At 35.3% G+C, this 24,457-nt stretch overlaps 2 protein-coding genes across 2 annotated transcripts; one reads left to right on the forward strand and one right to left on the reverse strand.

Annotated features, from left to right (window-relative positions):
* Window positions 1-1,256: 1,256 nt before the first annotated feature.
* LOC148306576 (cell division cycle and apoptosis regulator protein 1-like) lies at window positions 1,257-15,625 on the reverse strand. The gene is made up of 14 exons (XM_088264759.1): window positions 14,717-15,625; window positions 14,075-14,253; window positions 12,841-13,066; window positions 12,127-12,416; window positions 11,024-11,204; window positions 10,646-10,772; window positions 8,890-9,050; window positions 7,134-7,325; window positions 5,244-5,468; window positions 3,851-4,116; window positions 3,207-3,406; window positions 2,776-3,014; window positions 1,688-1,803; window positions 1,257-1,609 (listed from the first exon to the last, which is right to left on the reverse strand). The coding sequence occupies exons 1-14, from the start codon at window positions 15,473-15,475 to the stop codon at window positions 1,513-1,515; spliced, it is 3,258 nt and encodes a 1,085-aa protein (XP_088120885.1). The 5' UTR covers window positions 15,476-15,625; the 3' UTR covers window positions 1,257-1,512.
* Window positions 15,626-17,028: 1,403 nt separating this feature from the next.
* Window positions 17,029-18,274, forward strand: LOC148306577 (peptidyl-prolyl cis-trans isomerase). Its single transcript, XM_088264724.1, has 2 exons — window positions 17,029-17,222; window positions 17,617-18,274. The coding sequence occupies exons 1-2, from the start codon at window positions 17,034-17,036 to the stop codon at window positions 18,043-18,045; spliced, it is 618 nt and encodes a 205-aa protein (XP_088120850.1). The 5' UTR covers window positions 17,029-17,033; the 3' UTR covers window positions 18,046-18,274.
* The last annotated feature ends 6,183 nt before the right edge of the window (window positions 18,275-24,457 follow it).

Genomic DNA, 24,457 nt, shown 5'->3' on the forward strand with positions numbered 1-24,457 from the left:
TATGATTAGTATACAGAGGGTCGGGCGAGTCGAGGGTAGTATACTAGACTGAGTATAATTAGGGTCAGGGTTGATGTAAAACCACCTGACAAAAATGTGTTAATAGCTTACACTATACGTAGGTACTTAACACCGTAATTAGTGTTGTCAATGAGCAGAAAATACAACACAAAACTATCAAGTGTTTCATCATAGGACAAGGAGTACCACTTTTTGACAATGTGTACATGTGTAGTTCCCATATCCTTCAAATGCTCACTCTTTCATGTGCGAAATCACAAGCACAACACTAATCAAAACGGTAAAGCGTATATGTATATGTAATGACAGATAATGGCACATCACCGTGAAACCTCTTTGTTTGTCAAATTTAATTATTAATATATGTGTTGTAAAATTAGTCATGTTTTGTATATGTAATTGTTATCACAATGTGGCCGCGCAATCAGGTATTCGACTCAAGCCAACCTCGTAAAGAACAAGAAGCTGGAACAATGTGTGTAGATGTTTTCTCCAATGATGAAAGGTTGTGTAAAAGCTCTATGCGGACTCTCAAATTCAAGAAAATATTGTCTAATAGGGTATTTTCACTCGGGAGGAATATTGGATTGGACATACTTTAAATATAAAAGGATTTTGCTAAATTTGCTTTATGAAATAAGTAAACCATTTTAATGAATTGGCAAAATATTGCATAATTACTCATATGTATGAAAAGTTGGTAGCAATCATGTTAAAACTAGTGTGTACAATACAAATAAATTCTACAGAAACAGGTTCTCTGATTTACATTTTTTCAGGTAAAACAACTTATAACATATCGGACTTGGTGATGTTATGTAATACAGTATAAGTGTTTCTTGAAATTAAATATGTCCCTTATTTTTTCAATAATAAAAAATCTAAATTGCCTGTTAGAGCACTACGCACAATATGGTGTGTATTAGTGGTCCCTAAGGTTTTGATTGATAAGTTCAGGGAGTTTAAAAAAAAAAAGACAATAAATGATATTGGATAAATTATTTTTTAAATTGAGTGCTACTTCCCTCGCCTTTCGGTTCTATATACATATGTACTATAATGAATTATTAATACAATAAAGATCTTTTGTATTTTTTATTATTCATACAGGATGTACCATCTTTTGAGACTGGGAATGGACTTATTGTAGTTCTTATTCGAAAAGCTTCCTGGGACATTTGAGACCAGATTAATAATGAATGAGGTTTCACTATTTTATAAGAAATAATAAGACATTTTTATTTATTTATAAAATGATTTATATTTCATAATGCCTCGAATTACTTTGAATTAATGGAATTTCTTTAAGTAGACAGGCCCGATACACTTCGTATGGAATTTCATTTTCATGTATCTTTTAAATAGGAATAGTTCATCAGACATGACGCATTGTTGTCACAGAATATCCAGCATAATTACGTACTAATGCATTCAATACAATATTACTTAATAACACAATAAAGCCTTAAAATTAGATATCATTCTAATTGTTTAATCTGAAGGTTTCTCCGGTTCCACTTTTGCATTGGTGGCAGCTATGTCCATTTTATCCGAATCTGTGTGTTCATTTCTTTTCAATTCCTCGGTTCTTAAAAATTATAAAGAAAATATGTAAATAACGAGAGAGAAAATGATAATTGAGGTTATTAATTTGAAAAAAGCTTACTTTGCAGACTCCGTCTTCATCTTGAGTTCAGAATCCTCATACAAATTGGTGTGAATCACTGATTGTACTTTTATTTCAATATCCTTAAGTGCATTGAAAAATATTTTTGTGCACATCTGCAAAAAAGGATAACAATTGCGAATGAGCAAAAAATGATAAAAGTGAACTCAGGCACCTGTCATTGACTGTTCTTTCATGTGATTGACTGTTCTATATGATCCGCAGTAAAACCAAGTCAGACATTCCCACTTTAGGCAATATGTAATGGGAAAATGGAAAGTGTTTATTAAGGTGGAGACTGACCGGAGCATTTTGTCGTAACATAACATCGTAACATCGTAATATCTCTCGCGGCGAGCATCAGCGAGCATCCGAAACTATGGATGGAGCACTCGGTTCGCTGTACTAACTGCCTGAATGCTCGCATCGTAACATGTTACGTTCCGACGAAATGCTCCCGTCAGTCTTCACCCTAAGGTGTTAGTTGGCAACATTGCGGATGTTACGAGTCTTCCTGATTTTCTTGTAGATTACTTGCATAATCAGCTACCCCAGTACATAATGAGCGGCAAGGACAAAAGTGTTTTTGTGAAAAATGCATCCACGTGAATTATATTTACACAGCAAAAATGTCTGTATTTTTATGATTGAACTTTATTGTTTATGTTATAAAAGTCAATCAGTTGATCACTTTTCTGTAATAGTCATATTTCCAGGTCAGTTCTGTATTTTGTTTCAATGTATAACGGTGATTAACCACTTAACTGTCAAATTTTGGCGAGAATATTTTCCGGTGCAAGAAATCGTCAGCAACAAATCAAAATAAGACTGCCTGGACACCGCTCGGGTTAGTCCATAAAAACAAATATATAAATATATTTGGCTCAAGCAAATCAATACCAGAAGTAAGAATGCGATTTTCCCGAGCAGCACTAGGACTCATCATTACAATGCAAACTCCTTGCCAGAGTAACGCTCGGGCTAAACTGGGAACTAGTCAAAGGAAGTAAAAATTCTCGGGGTTGGTAGAAAAGACACTTTCTCCTTTTAGAATAACTTATCAATGAGACACATAAATTTAAACTTACCGAACTTTTAGTCAGTTGCGATTGTGCCTCTAATAATTTAGACTTGCTCTCGCTCAAGTCAGAGTTGAGTATGCTGGTAACCTGAGCCGATTTGTTTTGTTTCTCTATCAGTTTAGAATTCTCAGCCTTGAGTTCTACGAGTCGTGTCTCCGTATCGAGACGAGCCTGTTCACTCCTCTTCAACTGGTTCAGTAGTTTCTCAACGTCCAGGAGGCTGCCCTTATAACACACCATAGGATCTGGGAAATGCGATATACAACGTTAACACTTTCTTTGCGGTCTACATGAATAGGCGATTTGATTAACAAGGTTTGAATAAGCTAAAATAGTTGAATCGAAATTTATGAATCATATAAACCTATGTAAATTTCCCCCATCCTTACATCACTCCAGTTTTCACACAAATTTTTAATCATCTGCTCTGAACTTACTATCATTTTCTTCGATTTTGGCCTTTTTCTTGGGTGGTTCGGATGTATAACTTTGTGCCACTTCATCCTTGAACACGGGTAAAAGTCTTTTATTTCCGGCGGCTAATTCCGACAAGTCTGTATCTTGCATTTCTATCGGTACTTCAGGTACTTTCTCCACTTCCATCGCTTCTTCATCTTTAGGCTTGTCAGTGAGATTTCTGGAAAATAAACCGAGGATAAAATAGTGAAAGAGCACTCATTTCCAATATACACATTGAACTAGCTAACACATTATTTCCGGGAAATGCTTTAAAAGCGCCTTTTACATCCTACATATTGGTAGAGTGGAAAACACTTATAAGCGTCATACTTTTGGTAGAGCGCGAGACGCCAAAAAACATTGTACAGATCGGAATATTGATGAAAAAAATATAAATTTGCATTTATGTTGTTTTCGCCCAACAACAATGCATTAAGAAAATATAAAAATGTATTTTTAATATTAATTTTTTTCAGAATTTTTCCCCATAAACACATTCTTGTAAAATTATTAAGATTTACTTGATCTTCTTCAAATAAACAACTTAAATGATCTGAAAATATGTATTATAAATTCCATTGTTTATAAGGATGGTTGCTTTATTTGATGATGACCACTTTACCTGTAATAGAAAGAGTCCCGGGTGACCACTTTGGCGACGAGTCTCCGTACTTGGGCTCTGGAAAGGTTCAGGCCGAGGGTGTAGAGCAGCTCCTCTATGTCCTTCTCGAAGATGTAGCCGCAGTGGGTGGTGTCAAAGTACACGAAGGACAGCAGCAGCGGGGCATCTTTGGTGACCAGCTTCAGTTTTTCCTTCCTCTCCTTTCTGTCACTGGCAATGGACTTCTTGTCCATGCTGTTCTCATCTTCACCCACCGGCGTCCCTTCCTGTTGATTCAATCAATTTCAAAGATGAAGTAGTCTCTATGATTCCAACACTATAGTTATGAGTAAAAAGTAAATTGTCTGCCTCCGTAGTGTAATCGTCAGCAAGCTCGGCTGCCGTACTGGAGGTCCCAGGTTCGATTCCCAGGGGGGATCAAATAAATATAAGTGACCTTTTTACTCTAATATTTATTCAATACAACCCTGGACTGGTACCTGAAGCGGAGGGCTGATCACCTTGCCTTTGTGCAATTAACGATCAAGTTAACACTGCATTACTACGATATAGTGCCCTATGCACCATTGGGGGCGGATAAGGGTTAAAAAAGAAAAAAAAAGAAAAAAGTAAATTAAAAAAAAAGCAATAAAATTCAAGCAGTCCCTAATATCTATGATCCGACATTTATAGATATCCGAGAAGTCCACAACACTAAATATATGTATACACAACACTTTGATTGTCATAAACTTGATTTGGTAGTTCAAATTCTAGTAATCTATTATTTTCCAGTAATCCAACATGATTGGTCACCTATTTTCTTAACCTTTCCGGGAGCATTATAATTGATGTTCGACTTTTTCTTGGGTGTGAGTTCTTTTAACATAGAATTTTTTTTCACGCAATCTATGTATTATGAAGATAGATATTATGTAAAAAAAAAATTCATTGTTGAAATATTTTTTAATTACGACATAATTATATCCACAGCCATAATTGCTATACAAGTTACATCATACCAACTAACAGACGGATGTCAGCATTCTTTACCCCTTTCCAGTACCCCAAAATTAAAAAAAAAAATCTAGGTAGATACTTACATTTATATTGGAAAAAAATCTTTTGTCCTCTGCTCCACATACTGTTATAATAGATACGAGTGACAAAAAATGTAAGCTTGGAATTTAAATAAATAATACTAATGATGAAAAAAAATGTCAAATAACATCACACATGGGACCTAAGAGGAAAAAATCGATGTCAAATGAGATTCGACATTGGACCAGAGTAAGGGTTAACGTCGATACTCCTTTGAGGAAAATTCACACCAACGTTCATTTACGTTCATACTCCCGGAAAGGTTAAACGACCCCATATTTCATGAATTGATGAAATATAATTGAAGTTTTACCCTCTTGTCATCTCTCTTCTTGTCGACCTTTTTATCATCTTCGGGCTTCTTATCCGTTTCCTTGCTTTCCCCTCTCTTCTTTGTATCTCCATCTTTCTCCTTCTTCTCGTCTTTATCTTTCTTTTCCTCCTTAGGTTTATCGGGCAGCACATAGAGGGCCTTGTAGATGTTGAATCCGAAATCTCGCATCAACATTTCGTTGAAAAGTTCCGCAAACAATGAAACCTTACAAAACACAAGTCTTTATTACAATTATTACATAGAGTCGTACATGCATTTTATGAAAGTAGTGTTATATAAATTACATAAAAGTATTAACACATTGTAGTCGGGCACTTCGAACAATAGACTCTAGCTTATATCGGGCGTTTTTCGCGATTAGCGCAAAAATATATCGCTTTCTTAAAATTGACACAATTTCTAAACCAAATAATATTTTCGATTGAAATTTTCAAAGAAATCATAAATGACATTTGATCATCAAAAACAAATTATAATCATAATTTTTAATTAAGTATTCCGTATTTCACAATTTTAGAAGCATTGTAAACTCTAAAAAATAGTCTTCCCCTCCGAGGTATCATTCCCTATACAATGCTAATATATTTAAATAATAAAATACCAAAGAGTAAACAAAACAGTGCGAGCGGTATGAAAATTAGTCCAATACGTGAAATAACTCAAACTAAACTGGAGATTGAGATTGCATAAAAACATTAGAATTCTGGCGATGCCTTTACAAGCGACACACTAGCCAATCCGGACAAGGCATCTCAAACAACTTCAACAGACTGTCGCCTAGCACCCAGGTAGCAGATTACCTTTCAAGACGTTTTATTTCACGCTGATAACAAACCCGTATATTGCCGTTTCCCGCCGATAACCGACAGTCGACAAAAACGGCATTTGCCGTGTCCCGCAGTTGACCGACAGTCCGCAAAAACGGCAAATGCCGTGTCCCGACGACAACGTGTTAATATCTAAATTATAAATTTTTCCAACTTTTTATAATGAGTACAAAAATATTCTCACTTTTTTTTGTTATTTAAATTTTATGTATTTGATAATTATGGCGGTATAAACAAAAACTAAATTAAGGTTATTTGTGTCCAGTTTTTACCCTATATATGAAACGCCATAAATCATAACAATTACCTTAAACTATCCGAGTTTGGTAAAAAAAAAAAGGGACAATAAGTCTTGATTTTGGTATTTTTGTTTGCGGGAAACGCTTAAAGTGTATTTTACGTACTGTTGGTAGAGAGCAGGAGACGCTTATAAGCGTTCTATTTGCTTACTTTTGGTAGAATGTGAGTTGCCAAAAAACATTATACAGATCGGAATTGGGTTTGTTTTCGAATGGTGAAAAAAGGAAGGAATGCAAAGCTGAGACAAGCATTATCGATAAAATTTAGAAAGGTGTGTTGAGATGGTTTGGACATGTAGAAAGAATGAGTGAGGAAAGAACGGTAAAACAAATTTATGAGGCGACTGTAATTGGAAAAAGGAGCAGAGTAAGACCGAGAAAAACTTGGCACGATCAAGTATGCCAAATACTTGAAAGTGGTCAGGTTAGGAGTCGAAACAATCGGCGGGTATGTATGAGGAGATGCATGAACGTGGAAGAGGCGAAGAATGTTTGCAAGGACAAGGAGTGGTGTGGCGTTCTATTCTCTCTGCCTACCCCTGCGGTAAAGCGGCGTGATGGTTAGTTAGTTTTTTATTGTGTTTAATATACTGTGGGTCGGGCAGCAGACTGTCTGAGCATAATTAGAGTCAGGGTTGATGAATAAACTGCCCAACAACAATGTGTTAACATCGATATAAACAGAAATAACATAATCTTAAAATGGAGTGTGTTCTTCGCACATTGCTGGAGATGTGACTAACCTCGAAGGAATGCTCTTTAGAATCCTCCTGCCTGTAGTCCAGGAGAAGGGAGAGGGTCATGACGGTGCAGTCGAACTTGCCCGACTTGGCGGTGCGGGAGGGGTGCACCAAGAGGTGGGGGGACTCCGGGATGGAAGCCACAGCCTTCTTTATTTGCTTTTCCTTCTCCAGCAACTTCTGCTTATCTTCATCCTGCGTAAACCAAAGCATTGCAATCTTAATATAGGAGTGAGAAACATCGAAAAACTGTTAAGTTACAACTAAACGTTTTATTTTTTTTATTTTTATATTTTTATTTATTTTGCAGTCACCCAGTGAAAGGATGTTTCTGCCAGTGTCAAGTATTATGTTTATTTACAAACAAAATAATAACAATTAGTACAAAATTTCATAGTTTAAATGCATTTAGCTTTATCATTTTAGAAATATGACTGCAATTCTAGAATTAGGTTCAGTGGGGGGAGATGGATTCCTGTCTGTGTTAAGCTATTTAGAAAGTTCTCCTTCTCTGTTGTAAGCGGATACACATTATCTAGAATGATGTAAAATCAAGACTAATTTATGTTGAGTAATATTGTCTGTCTCCGAGTTGTAATGGTTAGTGTGTTTAGCAACCGTGCTGGTCCCGAGTTTGATTCCCAGGGGGGATGAAAATGAATATAAGTGATTTTACAGTCTAATATTTATTTAATATTATCCTGGACTGGCCACTGAAGCAGAGGAGTGTAATGGACCTGCTATTCGCCTTAGAATTTAGTACATAAATATCCCATAGACTGATAACCGACATAATATTGATTCTATAACAGGTCGAATTCCACTTGTAGCTACGTGCAAGTCATCTTGTGACCATGTTTAATTAGTATCCTTATCAATCTATGGATAGATATATAAACCTGCCACCCACTGTAACACCAGGGACAGTTAAAGACAGTTATCTAAAAGCGATTCACGCCACTCGTTACGGTAGTCAAAAGTTGCAAGCTTACGCAATATCAACTTTGAATAATAAAGTTATTCGTTGCATCCAGTGCGTATTATTGACGCGAGTCCCCCTTCCATTCCTGACAATAGGACCTCAGCGTTCTGGAATTGGTCCCATAGCGCTCCCGTTGCGGACCAATACAGGAGTGATCACCTTCATATAAGTAACGACCAAGATAATGCGTCAATATGATGCAGTGCCCTATGCACAATTCGGTGCGGATAAGGGTTGGAAGAAGAATAATAAAAATTAAAAATAAATAAGTCATGTGAAATGCGGGAAATCAAAAAAACAAACTTATTACTGAATACAATATATTTATGATAGTAAGGGCGTTTGTGCGCTACACTGAATTTTACCGTCCGGCAGTCCGGTTTTGAAAATGAATGCGACTACTACAGTTAAGCTTGATCAAATTTACCAGCAACGTGTTTTTTTTTTAAAGGAATAACCCGCAATGCGTCTATTTTAGATGCTTGTTTGCAGATAGGATAATAAGGAAAGGGAAGGTAAATGTGAAAAATACATCACAAACACAAAGACCAATTGAAAATAAATCTTTCTTGAATTAATTTTGCAATTGGCGGGAATCTAACCCGCGACGCCAGTTTCGCAGCCGAGCGTCTACCCAACTAGCACCTGTCGACCTTTCACGCACCGATCCGAAGAAAGATGAACCAAAGCACAAGCCAATCATCGTTTTAAAACGCTAACTGATGTGCCAGAGGGTAAAATTCCGTGTAGTGCACAAACGCCCTAAAACAATGTTACCTTGAGTTCTTCCGCTACAATGGGCTCATCTTCTATAGTGATGACCTCGCCGAGTTCAGTATCCCCGTCTTCTTCCACTTCCAGTTCCACCCCGGACATATCTTTGGCCTCTTCCCTCGCCAGGACCTTCGTCATCCGAGCTATCAGTTGAGACTTGAGACCTGATGTAATCATTTGAGTGAATATTAAAGAGATGTAAATTATTTACAACATTTTGAGTGTGTCCAAATACTTGTTCACAAAATCTGGATTATCTCCAATTACAGGAGTTAATTTTAAATTATTTTTACATCTCACCAATAGATGTCTCTAGTGAAGTTCTAGTGATTCAAGTACAAGGTTTCTAAATTGGTTCATATATATAGAACTTCCAAGAATTTGAGTAGTGTGGTTGTCAATAATGGGTAGAATTGGTGAATGTTACACGTGTGCAAGATGGCCACTTAAACCAGCCAATGACGGTCGTCAGCCCTGTAAATGCCCAGACTTCCATATTCTTCTTCATCTTTGATGAGATGTCAAAAAATAATATGAGAAATGAATACATGAATACAGCCATTGCTGTTAAATTGTTAGTGTTTTTTTATTACATATTAGGGAAACAGAAAAAATCACTCAGTGCCAGGTCTGGACTATTCGGTGGCTATGTGAAAATCCCTTAAGCCAATTCCCTCCCTCAGCTGTGGTATCTGGTGGTATCCTCTAGTGATAGTAACCACTCTAGTCATACGAACATATATGATACGTATGCTATATTATCGCCTGAACACAACAACCCATATCCCGTGTATTCAGGTACAAATTTTTTTTACCACAGAAACGTTGGTGATATGTCATATTGTTCTTCGAACATCAATACGTCTTACGGCGCATTTAGTTTTTCCACACAAATAATCGCCGACTACCTTATTTGCAGAATATGTCAAGATCATGTTGATTGATATATTACATTCAATATAAAATGCATTAGTGAAAATATTCAATACAATATTATTACAAACAAATTTATCTGATAACATCTTATGTTGAGAACCAAAGGCCATAAAAATGGTCGTAGATGGGATAATTGTTTGAAAATTTTGTCTGGTGAATTGTTAAGTATTTTTATATGAGAAATCTTATGAAAAAAACCCAATGATTTTTTACCCACTTTTTTAATAACAACCCAAAAGTAGGCTGGTTACTACCCCTTTTTTTTCAGCAAAATTCCCTGAGATTCCCAGAAAACTGTAACCATGACCTTCCAAGCTGATGGTGTAGAATTTTTTTAGTGCTGTGTGCTAATTCAGTGACAATTCATGGACATCTGCTTACTTTCATGGTCAAAGTGATAAACCCAATAAAATCACACAAATTGAAATGTAGGGATGTGTTGAAATAAATTCATGTTAACTGTTGACAATAATATTAATAATGTGACATACAAAAAAAATAATTAAGTAACATGTAATAACAATGTAATTGATTATAATGATTTACGATAGGTAAAAATATCAATTGTTAATTTTTGCTTCTTTTTATAATTATTTTTCAAATCAGGGCTTTTAAAAATAAAAATAAAACCGCTAGAGGAACCGAAAGTTTGTATGTTTTTAGAATTAGGGGAAAATTAAATGTTGTGAACAAAATTAAAGTAATTGTTGTTCTGAATTGTAATTCGACATTTTCAAAGATTTTAAAGAAAACAAAAAATGCAAAAAGCTCAAAGCCAGTGGTATGATGGAAAATGAGTAAAATTTTCATCAAAAATACATACCTTTGTTGCTTATATTCCTAGCCCATAGTTCCCTTTTGAGATCTTGCACGGACATGACTTTAGGGTCGAGTTCAGAGTACGGTGTGGGCTCTTTCTTGCCAACTTCCGGTACGACAGTTTTTTCCGCCTGAAAACACAAAAAGCGTTGAGAATAGGGCCCGAAGAGAGAGAGACGGTAAAATCATCAAATTCTGCATAAACTGTGGGTTAAGCCAACAAGCGCGAGTTCATTCACAACAGTAAAGAATATAAAAATAAGGTATGATTGGGGGGGCGAAGCGGGTTGAGTAGTTTCTGCCTGCTTGATGCGAGTATGTGGGTGGGCCGGTCCTCGTAAACTGGTCCTGGGAGGTGAATACAAACAGTGAAGGTCAGTGCCTGGTCCGGCGGCGGCTTGGCGGCGGTGTAGAGCGGGCGCAGCGCGTCCCACTCCAGGCGGGTTGGCAGGCAGCTCCACACATCGGGAACATATACCACCACGGTCTCTACGCGCGCCGGCACCACGCGCCCGCGCCGCACGCTCTCCCCGCGCCGGTAGTAGAGCTCCACAAAGCGGTACCTGCGTGATGGGGAAGCAACAATCATTACTGCCGGGCCGCGCCAACACCACTCACTATCCCTACATCGCTACTCTACGACACCGCACCACGTCGGACATAGCCGCAATACCGCTCGTGAAACAGCCCTTACGGCCAACGTTCCCGTAACTCGTGCCGGTACACATTTAGCCGACTGTAATAAACAGATGCTGTAACAAGCTTCCGGGGCGTGCTCTAAGGGGAGCCCCTTTGTGTTCGCTGCCGGATCGCAGCCACCAGTTTTAAACGCGCCCTCAAACCAGCTCGCACACTATTCAATTTGGTTACAGTATCCGCAACATTTAAGTCACAGTTTGCTACACGAGTATCCGCTTTTAGAAAAACAGAAGCGTATCTACAAAAAAAAATTATGACAGATTATGACAATCAATGATCGAAGAAAACACTATTAAACTATTGATGTAGTATCCCCTTATCACAAATAAACATACTTCAGCGCACATCCAAAGTTATATTTCGGCTAATCTGCATAAAGATCCTTTAATTAAATAACAACATTAATTAAAATAAAATTCAGCCTCCATTATAATTATTTTCCAACTAAAATTTCGGAATTCCGTCGCGACATTCAGAATTTCACGACTATCTAATAAATTTAAAATGTCATTAATCGATTCGGCAGTCACTTTGTGGTAAAATCTATCCATTTTTAATATAAGTTTTACCAAGTAAACACCACTATTTATTAAAATCTACTGTGTTTCTACACATGTTTTGATGTATTCCACATGAAACATTGAAAATGATGCGGAATGCATCGAAACACATGTCACAATAGATTTTAAGAAATAAAGGGTATTTACTAAGTAAAACTGGTGACTGGAATCTAATTAAAAGAACGAATAGTAATAAGACACAGTGTAAAAGGAGAAAGGTCCTTACCATTGGGTGCAGTTAGACAAGTCTATTCCGGTATGCGCTTTACAAGTCCTGATGGCAGTTTTGATAAGGACTGTGGGATCCGACTCGGGGTTGGCTCCGTCCATAGAAGGACTCCACGGCCCGCCTATGGCCATTGTCTCGTTCTTCCCTCTCAGCCCGACTAGGAAGTTGATCAGTCTAGTCGGGTGAATGAATTCCCTCTCGTATTGGTCTTTGGTCTTCTCCTCGGTAGTGAGGGCGCAGCATTTGCGATACACTTCTTCCAGAGTGGGCATACTCAATAACATAACCTACAACAAAATTAAATACATTTAACACATTGTTATCGGGACACGTATAAAAACGATTTTTTCCTACTTTTGCGTAGGAAGCGGGAGACATATAAATATATAAAGTTTTTAATCATTTTGTTAGTTGTTAGCGGGACACATATCGCTAACTCCTTTCAAGAACGTCATAAATCAAAAATTGTCAATTTTCAGTTGTGCATGTTTTCGGGATGCCCAGAAAATGTACTATATCCCAGAAAAAGAGGCATATTTTTAACGTTATATTTACCCGCTGCAGACGATTTACAAACAAATTAATAATTTTTGCAAAATATGTAACGCTCCTGGTACTAACTAGCGCACAGATCATCCCGACAACACGAGCGAGATATTTTTTTTATGACAATAGTTCCAGGAGGATATAATTATTTTCTCTATAACTTACTTTGGCACTAAATAAGTAGTCCACATCAGTCGGCTCCAACACCGTGTCGTTGACTATGGGGTTGTCAACCTCCTTGGGCATGACGTGAAAGTAGCAGGGCTTGTTCAGGGAGAAGGGGGAGTTGGGGGGGAAGGCGTCGATCCACCGGAATTGGGTGTTGAAGAAGTCTGACGGGATGTACAGGTTTACGTAGCGTCGCCTTATTTCCAACACATCCGCTTCAGGTCTGAAATGATACATGTATTAATTAAGACAAATTGTCGCTGCATATATAATAAAAAAATTTGATAAAAAATAATTAATATACAGTATGTAAAAAAAAAGGAGTGATTAAAGCTACACTGAATTACATATATCGCTCACTCCTTTCAAGAACGTCATAAATAAAAAAAACTTGATTATTCATGAGAATGTTTTTAAGTTGAAAAATATAATACAATGTATTAAAAATAAATATCAAGCCACTTATTGAACTTTTTACTGTGCAACTGATCTTTTTAGTTAAAACCTGAACGTTTTTTCTCCACTTGAAAAATATTAAGAATATTTAAAAAAATAATTAAACAATTCCTTTTCTTCAAAATGCAAAAACAACACTTTCTGCCCTGTAGCGGGTAAATATTAAGTTAAAAATATGACGCTTTTGCTGGGATATAGTACATTTTCTGGGCATTCCAAAAACATGCACAACTGAAAATCGACAATTTTTTATTTATGACATACTTGAAAAGAGTGAGCGATATGTATGTATACTATACGCAGATATATTCAGAAAGAATCTTACATACAACATTTTGAGTGTGTCCAAATACTTGCTTACAAATCAGGATTATCTCCAATTAAGAGTTTTTTTTTTTTTTAAATTTGACATCTCAATATAGATAGATGAAGAATAACATGGAGGTCTGGGCATTCACTGGGCATAAGCTGGTTTAAGTGATCACTTTACACACATGTAACATTCACCAATTCAACCCATGATTGTCACACTACTCAATCACACTACTCAAAGAGCCGGAGACACTTATAAGCATTCTATTTGCTTACTTTTAGTGGAGCGCTAGTCGCCAAAAAACATTTTACAGATCGGAGTTCGATTTGTGGTTACTTGTGGTTAGTATGCAACCTTAATTAGTATACTAAATAGTCGGGGTTAATGAAAAAATCGCCCAACAACATTTTTTTACTGAAATGCGGAATGCAATAAGAAAATATATATTTTGGAAAGACTCACATATCGAGCGCTATTTTAGGAACTTGAACCAAATATCTGGCGACTGGTCTTGTCCTTTTCCTTTGCTTGGAAGGACTGCGGGTCTTCTCTTTCTCCTCACTCGCCGGAGTTTTCTCCGCAACAGATTTATCTTTATCTCGATCATTGCGTTTCCTGTTGCGGTCAACATCATCGTCAACCTGAAATTCAATTATTATACACATTCTATTATAAAATATAGAAAACTTGCGTGCGACCTATCATGACAAATGGAATTGAAAGCAGAGCGAATACCAGTAAAAAAAAACGCGTTTAGTGTCAGAAATGAAGACTCTAAGAAGCATATCTGGCAAAAGTCTACAAGACAGAATAAGGAACAACAGGATAAGGGAAACATACGAGATTGAAGACATCGTTAGATGGGGAAGGAAACAAAGGAGACGGTACACGCATGTGAAGAGAATGGAACCATCCAGACTCCCCCACATCAAGTATGAATACAACAAACATTGTTTTCATAATTCTGTAGAAAAAAAGGTGTTTTTTTTCTGTTTCTCGGAAAATAACCCGTGGGTGAGATTGTTAAATATTGATACCTAAAACCCGACTATCAAAATACAGTCGCAAGAAGATAGAAACAAGATTATAATGGAAGCAGGTTACCTTTCTAGAAGTATTGGTTCTCGGTCTTCCTCGATCTACCCGCGGAGACTGTTTCCTGTCCCTGTTCCCTCGGGGTATGTTGGAGAAACTTCCATTGTGAGCGTCACTGGGTGGAGGAACAGCGTTGTAACCACTGTTGGTCATGCCGAAGGTCTTCTTCCCTGTATCTCTCGAAGCAGGAGCACCCTTGGTGGACAAGACTTGTATGCGGGTAGCGTTCCATTTAAATGGCATGTTACTGTTGAACGACGCTTCAACGAGAACTCTGTCGCCGACAGTCGGATGAGACCCTTTAACGCACGCACTGGTTTGAAAAAATACATCTTCATCCACAAAACCGAAATCATTGTGCGCTTTTGTTACAGTGCCCGTAAATACTCTTTGCTTAGGAGAATTATTATTTGACCCTTGGCTCTGATTCACGGCCGCGTGGTTGCTGAAAGCATTGGGATTCAAAGCCCTGGGAGTAGGGTAACTGACTACTTGCTGCGAAAACATTTGCCCTTGGTTGAGAGAAGACATTCCCACGGTGTTTGACTGCATCTGCATTCCCAATGCCATATTTTGTTGTGACAAAAGGTTGGGCTGGTAAACAGATTGAGATTGTTGGTACTGCATCATTCCGGGTTGCGACAGGCCGCTGATTGTGTTTTGACCCAATATTTGTTGCTGTTGTTGCATACCGGGTATCGCCTGAGCTGCCGAATTCCTGGCCCACGGTGGATTTTTTGGAGTACCATACTGCTGCATGTTACTCATCGTTAAGTTTGATAAAATTATCTGGAGGTTATTTCAATATTACAATGATTTAATCCTAATTGATATAAAAGCCACAAAACAAAAACCGGCAAATGTCTAGTACCGAAAAACAAGCGATTACGAAATAAAATGGCGGTTTCCGGATCAAGGACACATATTTGGCTAAGTAAGTACTTCATTTTATGTTGGTACCTGTCTATAAAAATTCTGTTATTTTTTGTATCAATTTGTAACAAACGCGCTCGGTGTAATTATCAAAAATGATAAATTGGGTTTGAACATTTTTTTCTCTACAAATATTTGTTTGTTTGTGACTACCGATATTTTTTCTTCTGTTTTATGTATCAATTTCTTTCAATATTACTCTTACGTAGATATACTTAGAATAAATTAAATTAAAATAAATTAAAAAAAAAAGAAAAACAAATTCATTCGACAATCATTCGAAGAAATTGGTTACCATGTGTTGAATAATTAAACGAAGATATTGGTTAAATTTAATAATGATTTAATAATAACAAAAAAAATAGATTTCAATTTGTCCTCTAAAGCAAATTTTAGTGTTTTTTTTATCCTCGAATACTCTTATTTATTTTTAATCACGATTATTTAAATATCTTTATATGATAAATTTATAAATTAAAGTAAAACTAAAAGTTACAATGTCTACAAATTGTGACAACGGATAAAACAAAAAATATCGTTTTAAAAATTGTAAAGGTCGCCAAGAAACTGGATGACTACGAAATTATGTTGTGATAGTCAAATAATGGTATGAATACATTATACATACATAATAAATAACTTTAATATTATATAACTTAGAATTTGAATATCAGAAATGGTAACACAGTAGTCATATGTTTATTTCTCGATTACGTGAAAACGCGCAACAGGTCAACAATAATTAAATAAATAATATTTAGTAGTACCTCTATGCTAAAAATTATTTTCTTCCTGAATCTCAAAATATACGTGTAATATTTTGGTGAAAAATAATATTACAAAAGGACATAACATTTATTCGAGAAGCAGTAAGTATTGTAAACATTTCTTTTTTTTTTAAACGACCAACTTATTGATTTATTTATTGGGGGGGGGGGGGGGGAATCTGTATATAAATTATTTGAATGAATATAAATTACATACATAAAAAAAGCTTTATGCTACGATTATAGGACGACACGTTTTATATTATATTATATAATATAGCGAGTATATTTAAAAGTAATACACATTTTATTTTAAAAAATCAAATTATGTCTTCCTGTTATATTTATGTAGTACTTACTTTCACAGTCCATTATACTTGCTATTGAAATCGGTATTATTTATACCTTTATAGCAAATATCAATCAGTGATATTGATAATACCCCAGATACGTATTATATAAGAATTTAAAAAATACGTTTCTTATGTCAGCATGTATAAAATCATTATTTTTGTGAGCATTTTTTAATTGTGTTTTTGAATTAGCCGCCGTTGTTTGTAAACTTTATTTGTAAAGCGTCATCTCTTATTTGATTTCCGTAGTTCCAGTTTTCCATTTCCTGTGCCATGGCCTTAGCAGTTCTCGCCCGACAAGCGCGTTCCATATCTTCCCAGAGTGCGGCCGCCATTGTTACCGGCAACCGGTATACTTTCAGTGTCAATACATTTCGCGAATTTGCTACTAAGATGGCTTTGCCCCGAGTGTTTTTCGACATGACAGCTGACGGCCAGCCTGTCGGAAGGATCGTAATGGAGGTAATTCGATAGATATATTATTTTCAGTGTACTCTGTCAAAAACCGATTCGCCCATTCAATTCGCACGCTGGTCGATGTATCCCATCCTTACTATGCTAATTAATCTCGAGAGAATTTGTAACCGTAATCTACATCTTTTTCTTATTTTGTACGTTTTTTAAATGAAAGTCACGTAATGATACGGCGATTTTAAAATATCATCCACGTGCGGCGAGCGCCAGAATATTTTCGTTGTAAAACTGCTATTCATACCGATTGGATGACCAACCGGCTTATGCTACATACTGCAGTTTAAAAAAATATATTGTTTACGGAGACGTTTGAATCGATATGTAAATGTTTTGTGGTGTTGTGTATGACGATTTTTATAATTTTTGTTCCTTTTGTTACCAGTTGCGCGCGGACGTGGTGCCCAAGACAGCGGAAAACTTCCGCGCCCTGTGCACGGGGGAGAAGGGCTTCGGCTACAAGGGCTCGACCTTCCACCGCGTCATCCCCAACTTCATGTGCCAGGGAGGTGACTTCACCAACCACAACGGCACCGGCGGCAAGTCCATCTACGGCGAGAAGTTCGAGGACGAGAACTTCAAGCTGAAGCACACCGGGCCCGGGATCATGTCCATGGCCAACGCCGGCGCCAACACCAACGGATCGCAGTTCTTCATCACGACCGCCAAGACGACCTGGCTGGACAAGAAGCACGTCGTGTTCGGGGAAGTGGTGGAAGGAATGGACGTCGTGAAGAAGATCGAGTCCTACGGCACGCAGCCCGGCAGGACGACCAAGAAAATCGTCGTCGCCGACTCCGGTCAACTTAACTAATTTTAATCTACCAAAAATATAAGTATACATAACACCACGAATACCTTCCTTTGTTTTTATAACATCGCGTATGAAGAATGTTTTAACGCATTTATATTATTTTTGCCTTACGTCATTCCATTCTCATGTAGCGAGGTACCCCATTTTTAAGAATGTTCAATAATATAGTAATAAACGAGTTTGCAATTTTGAATGTTCTCTTCCTTATAAAATAAAGAAACAAAGTCAACTTGGGCGTTTTTATTTATATTGTGTTGGTGTAGTCCTTATTTGCAGTGGACGTGAGTGTGCGATAAAAAAACTCGCTTTGCGAGTTTGTATGGCGATGGATGTTTATAGCGCGTGTGAATATGTATGATGACGCGTGCATACGGAGTGTAGTTTGTACTAGGATTTGATTTGCATGCATTAGATTCCTAATTAAATGGTAGCCGTTCAACGATTTATTTATGTCTGTGTTGGTAGTAATCTAATATGGACGTTATGACGCTCGCGATAAGTACGTTTTTCCTGTGCACTTTAGCTAAATGGCCATTGTGGATGTGTGTGTTAGGTGTGGAGTGTGGAAAATTCCGATAGATTGAACCTGTTCCTGAAGCTAACGCCATCTCTTGCGGAGGGAAGCGACAAACTGGTTTATTTGGATGGAAATGGTTTGCGTCCAAGATAAGTTATTCACAGATGTCCCTGCTGGTAACGTTACAAATTTGGTACCTTTCGTTGATATTTTTTTGCAGTGCTACCGACTGTTCGTGGGATAAAAAAAAATAAAACGAAATTTTAAGGATGTTTAACCTCTGTAAAAGTAGCCGATAAAAATACATAAAGTTAGTGTTTATATTTTTGCTACTGGGGTAAACACGCAACCCAGTTTATGTGAAGACAGATAATTCGGATTCTACAATTTATACCCATACATATATTTGACATGAATCACCAGATTTTTCATTGTAGGGGGTTCAACGTTTTATGTTCTACTATTACAAATATTTATCAAAAAGATCTAAATCAATTGATAAGTTGTTAATTATAATTTTTATAAACGGTTAGCCATAGATAGCTACATGAACAACCCCAGTTACCATCATTTTCTTGTTTCTTGAGATTTTGTATTTATTTTGTATTGTATCAGTATGGTTTGATTTTGTACAATTATTTTGTGGTCCTCCGTACAAAAAAACGAGCAGAAATGTTTTAATTTGTTTTTTTTTACTCTTAACCATTTACCCATTCTCTTATTTTGCCTTTGGTCCATTTTTTGTTCGCCCTCTTACCTTCGCCGGCAATAAATTAAAAATAATATTGTACGGAAGTGTTCATTTCGACTTAGTTGCCTTCGTTAGTGAAATACAGTAAACCCCCCCACAACGTTTAGTTTGGTACATCATTTTTGGAGGGAACGTTAAAGGGGGGTTAAGTTTGAAATTGTATTTTTTATATTTTCACCAGCTTTATGACTAAAATGACTCATTATTTTGTTGAAATACAATTTAAAAACATTTAGCACCTATAACGTTCGCTCCGATAACACGGTACCTATTTCTACGTTAGAATTAAGTAAATGTTGGTCTGCCTCCGTGGTGTAATGGTTAGAGTGTTTAGCTACCTTGCTGGAGGTCCCGAGTTTAATTCCCAGTGGGGGTGAAAATAAATATTAGTGATTTTACAATACAATATTTATTCGATATTAAGTAACGATCAAGATAACACTGCATCAATACGATACCGTGCCCTATGCAACATTGGGTGTGGGTAAGGGTGAGAAGAAGTGGTAATGGGTACAAAATAAAACAACAATTAAACACCAATTAATATTTTATTTCAAATATGTTTCAACTTTACTTTTTAACGTTTTAAAACATCAAAGTGACCTGCATCTTCTAATGTCTATATAATAATAGTACGTAACACCAATAATATAATATTTTTTATTTATTATTAAATAAATACAAATTATCCATTTTACGTTCTCTTAATTTAAACGTTTTAAGCGTATAGACTCCCACATTATTAGGTTTTATTTTAATTTTCCAAGAGAACAACATTTTTTAGGGTCACTACACACCAATTGGAGGACAGCCATGACTAGTCAATATATTGTATAATATGTAATAATATTTTTTTAAATGAACTATTTACAATTTAATTCATGGAATTGGCATCTTTATTATAAACATTTTTTTTACCTAAGCTATTTTTTATGAAAAATAAATCCAAGAGCGTAATTCAATATATACACTTACACACATGAAAAACTAAGGGATGCGGTTTGATGAACAGTTAGGATTCTAATGATGGATAGTAATATATATTATATTATTAACATGAAAAAAATATAGACGTGGTATATTGGGTTACAGATATACATACGTATGTGTAGAATTAATTTGTCGTTATAAAATTATGTACTTTTGTTGTTACAGTTCTAAAATAAAAATAAGTGATTTTGTAATTCAATATAATTTACTAGTTATTTACACTGTACAGTTAACGCGTTAACTATCCATTGTAATCGACCACAAGGTTCTTTTCAACGAAGTCCATTTCATAAAGACAGGATGTATTACTTCAAACCAGCGGTTTTCAAGTTTTTTGCCAATGGAACCATTTTGAAGAAGTAAATATTTGATGGAGCCCTAAAAAAAGCTAGCCTGGTTTTATGTTCACCATTTGATTATAATCATTTCATGAAAATCATATAAAAATAGGTGAATTATACATAGGCTTGCCAGATTCCTGAAATGCTTGACTAGGACACCAGAATGCCCACAGCCTACAGCACAGTGAAATATGTGATAAAGTTAGTATCCTAAATAATCTTTTACAGTTAATTATTATTAGACTTTTTTGTCATGTATGATAAAATTAAATTTTTACCAGGACGTGAGTAAACCAGCCGGGACACCGCGATTTTGTCTGAAAACCGGGAAATCTGGCAATCCTAATTATACATTACTGACTTCTAAAACAGTATACAAAACAACGCTCAATAATATGTACAATACACAAAATATCACTGTACAGATTCCATTGTAAATTAATAAAATTGTTTCCATATTATGGGTGGTTAGAAGTTATGTTACATGTTGTCGCGGAGCCCTCACAGAGGCTTTGTGGCGCTCCAGGACTCCACGGAGCACACTTTAAGAACTACTGCTTTAAACAAAATACCTTTTCATGTATACCAAATATTAAATAAAAAAATGCTATTAATTCATTGAAAATATTAAAAGAAATCATACATTTTGTATAGTTTTTATTAAGATTGAAGGGTTTTAAAGTCTATTTTGTACCTAAAATATTATTCGCATATATGAGCCATGCTAACTACATATACTGTATTATGAGTTTATTGGATAAATAGGTATGTATACCATATAACTTTTTTCACATTACTATAAAAGTAATTTATTAACACGTAAATTATATTAATTACACAAGTAAGTACTAAAAAATACAATAATAAATAAATAAATTATAATCGTCTTCCGTTTTTATTTTTTTAAATATATATTTACAAAATAACTATAAAATATGTGGGGTTCTTATCTATCAGGTATAAATAAATAGTCGAACGATTATTTACATGGGATTGTCGTTACATTACACTAATATAATATACTCTACATGCTAATACGTAATTTATATGGTTCTAATGGTCTGGCTAAAAACACAAAATACCTGCCTCGATAAAACCTTTATCTTACACCCTCAGTCCATAATCGCCGTATATAAAAACTTTAAACGAAATTCGCTAAACACACAAATTTACCCATTTTTCTCTACAATGAAAGCAGGTAGAATATTATTTTTAAAGGAAAGTTGATAATCCCTATTGCGTGTTAATTTAGGTGTCTCCTTTTTATTAGAAACATATCTATGAGTATTTTTTTAAATACATTTTTGGTATAGGTACAACGGGGCTTTTTTTTTAACACAATATGTCCCGGAATTCAATTCATATCAAGCTTTTTACTAAAAAAATAAATTTAAATATCATTTAAATATCCATTGCAACCATATTTTATAATTTAGACGAATAATATAAATATAGATTGTTATTACGTAAGCATAAACATTGTTTCGATTTAGAAAATTAACAAAAAAAAATGTCCTTGAAAAAAGGTTCCGGAACACCGCGTTACATGAAAAATAGCCCTGGGTACACATATACAAATTATAGTCCTGCTATATACATATCGCTCACTCCTTACAAGAACGTCATAAATCAAAAATCGTCAATTTTCAGTTGTGCATGTTTTCGGAATGCCCAAAAAATGTACTATATCCCAGCAAAAGAGGCATATTTTTAACTTAACATTTACCAGCTACAGGGCAGAAAGTGTTGTTTTTGCATTTTGAAGAAAAGGTATTATTTAATTATTTTTTTAAATATACTAAACATTTTTTAAATGGACAAAAAACCTTCAGGTTTTACATAAAAAGATCTGTTGCACACTAAAAAGTTCAATAAGTGGCTTGATATTTATTTTTAATACATTGTATTATATTTTTAAACTTTAAAAATGTTCTCCTGCAAAATCAAGTTCTTTGATTTAAGACGTTCTTGAAAGGAGTGAGCGATATGTAGTTTCTTTTTTGTACACATAAAATAAGTATGATAAATATACTTAATGTTACATCGAATTTTACATAAAACAATTATTGTTAGTGAAATAGAGGTCCATTACTTCGAAATGTCGCTTACGAGCAAGTCATCTCAACTTCTCCAGATAACATTTACGTAACATCGTACTAACTATGCATTATGTATGATGAGAATACGTTCTGGTATTCGAATGTTACTCAAGTTATCAAGTGAGTTAAACCCATTTATCATAGCTGTAGTAGATTCAAAGAATTTTGTTCGTAAGACTTATAAATTATTTATTAAGAAAAAAAGAAATGTAACCACATCGTTTATTTTTTGACATCTCAACATAGATGAAGAAGAATATGGAAGTCTGGGCATTTACAGGACTTACGACAGTCTTAGGCTGGTTTAAGTGATCACTTTACACACGTCTAACATTCACCAATTTCACCCATGATTGACAACCACACTGGTAAGATTCTTGAAACTTCTAGATATATTGATCAAACTTTTTTTTTCATTAAAACCCTTATCCGCACCCTATGGTGCATAGGGAACTGCATCATATAAACGCAATGCAATCTTGATCATTAACACACGAAGAAAAGGTGATCAGCCCTCCGCTTCAGGTACCAGTCCAGGGTTATATTGAATAAATATTAAAGTGAAAAAATCACTAATATTTATTTGACCCCCCCGCTGGGAATCGAACCCGGGACCTCCAGTATGGTAGCCGAGTGTACTGACCATTACACTACGGAGGCGGACATCGGATCAAACTAGTAATGTCAAACTCAGCGACATTACTAGATTTCACTAGAGACATCTATGATGGGATGAGAAGCTTATTATTAAGCAGAAACTCTTTAATTTGTATGTGAGGTCCGAATCATTAAAAAAGTTACTTTGTTTATTGTTGAATACTGAAATTAAAAATTATATATCCGACCCTTAAATATGTAGGGATTATAAGGAAAATCGTACCTTTTATTCATTACTGTCAATAATTTGTGTAATTATCTTTTTACCTCTTGTTATAATTAAATGGATAACATGATAAAAAGAAATTAATTATCAATCAGAAACCACATAATAAAATACACGAAATAGATTTTTCTTCCAGATTTATAAATAAGGCAATGGAAAACCTGATCGCAACATTTGCTTCTGTAATTTAAAATAAGAAGAAAATCTCCAAATAATAAAAGAAAATCTATTTGGATTTTTGTAATTTTATTTACTGTATGAATTATTGAAGACACCAAGGGACTGGCAATATTAAGGGATTATAGACGTAATGTAGGTATATTATAATAAAAATAACAACATTTTGACCTCCTATGTCTGGTTTTACGTTTTACATCGTTTTAGAATCGGTCGTTTTTGCATTGCGGATTTATTAAATAGATTGCAATGGCCAACGGAAAAAATGATTGTATTAATTACTGAATACTTAGAAATAAATTCAAAGTTTGTATGCTTATTATATACGTTGTATCTTCTTGTGAATTTTTTTATTATTATGATAATGTTCCTATTTTTTGAATCTTTATTACATTTGGTTTTAAATATAATATATCATTCGAGTGTTTTCTTTTCATATTTTACTCAAATCAAAAACAAAATTAATTGATTTTTCATCATATGTAGTACCTACATATTGATGAAAAAAAGTATTACTATTGCAATATCTTTATTACATATCTTTTTCGTTTATTTAAATTTGGCATAATATTAAAGTGTGTACGCATTAAATTATAATATGTATTTGTAATGTGTGTCGCCTATTTTCAAAATTCGCCAGATCCAATTTTATAA

The sequence above is a fragment of the Brachycentrus maculatus genome, unplaced genomic scaffold (assembly GCF_059751285.1).
Source record: "Brachycentrus maculatus isolate JH-2025_06_01 unplaced genomic scaffold, ASM5975128v1 h1tg000237l, whole genome shotgun sequence".
NCBI classification, from domain to species: Eukaryota; Metazoa; Arthropoda; class Insecta; order Trichoptera; family Brachycentridae; genus Brachycentrus; species Brachycentrus maculatus.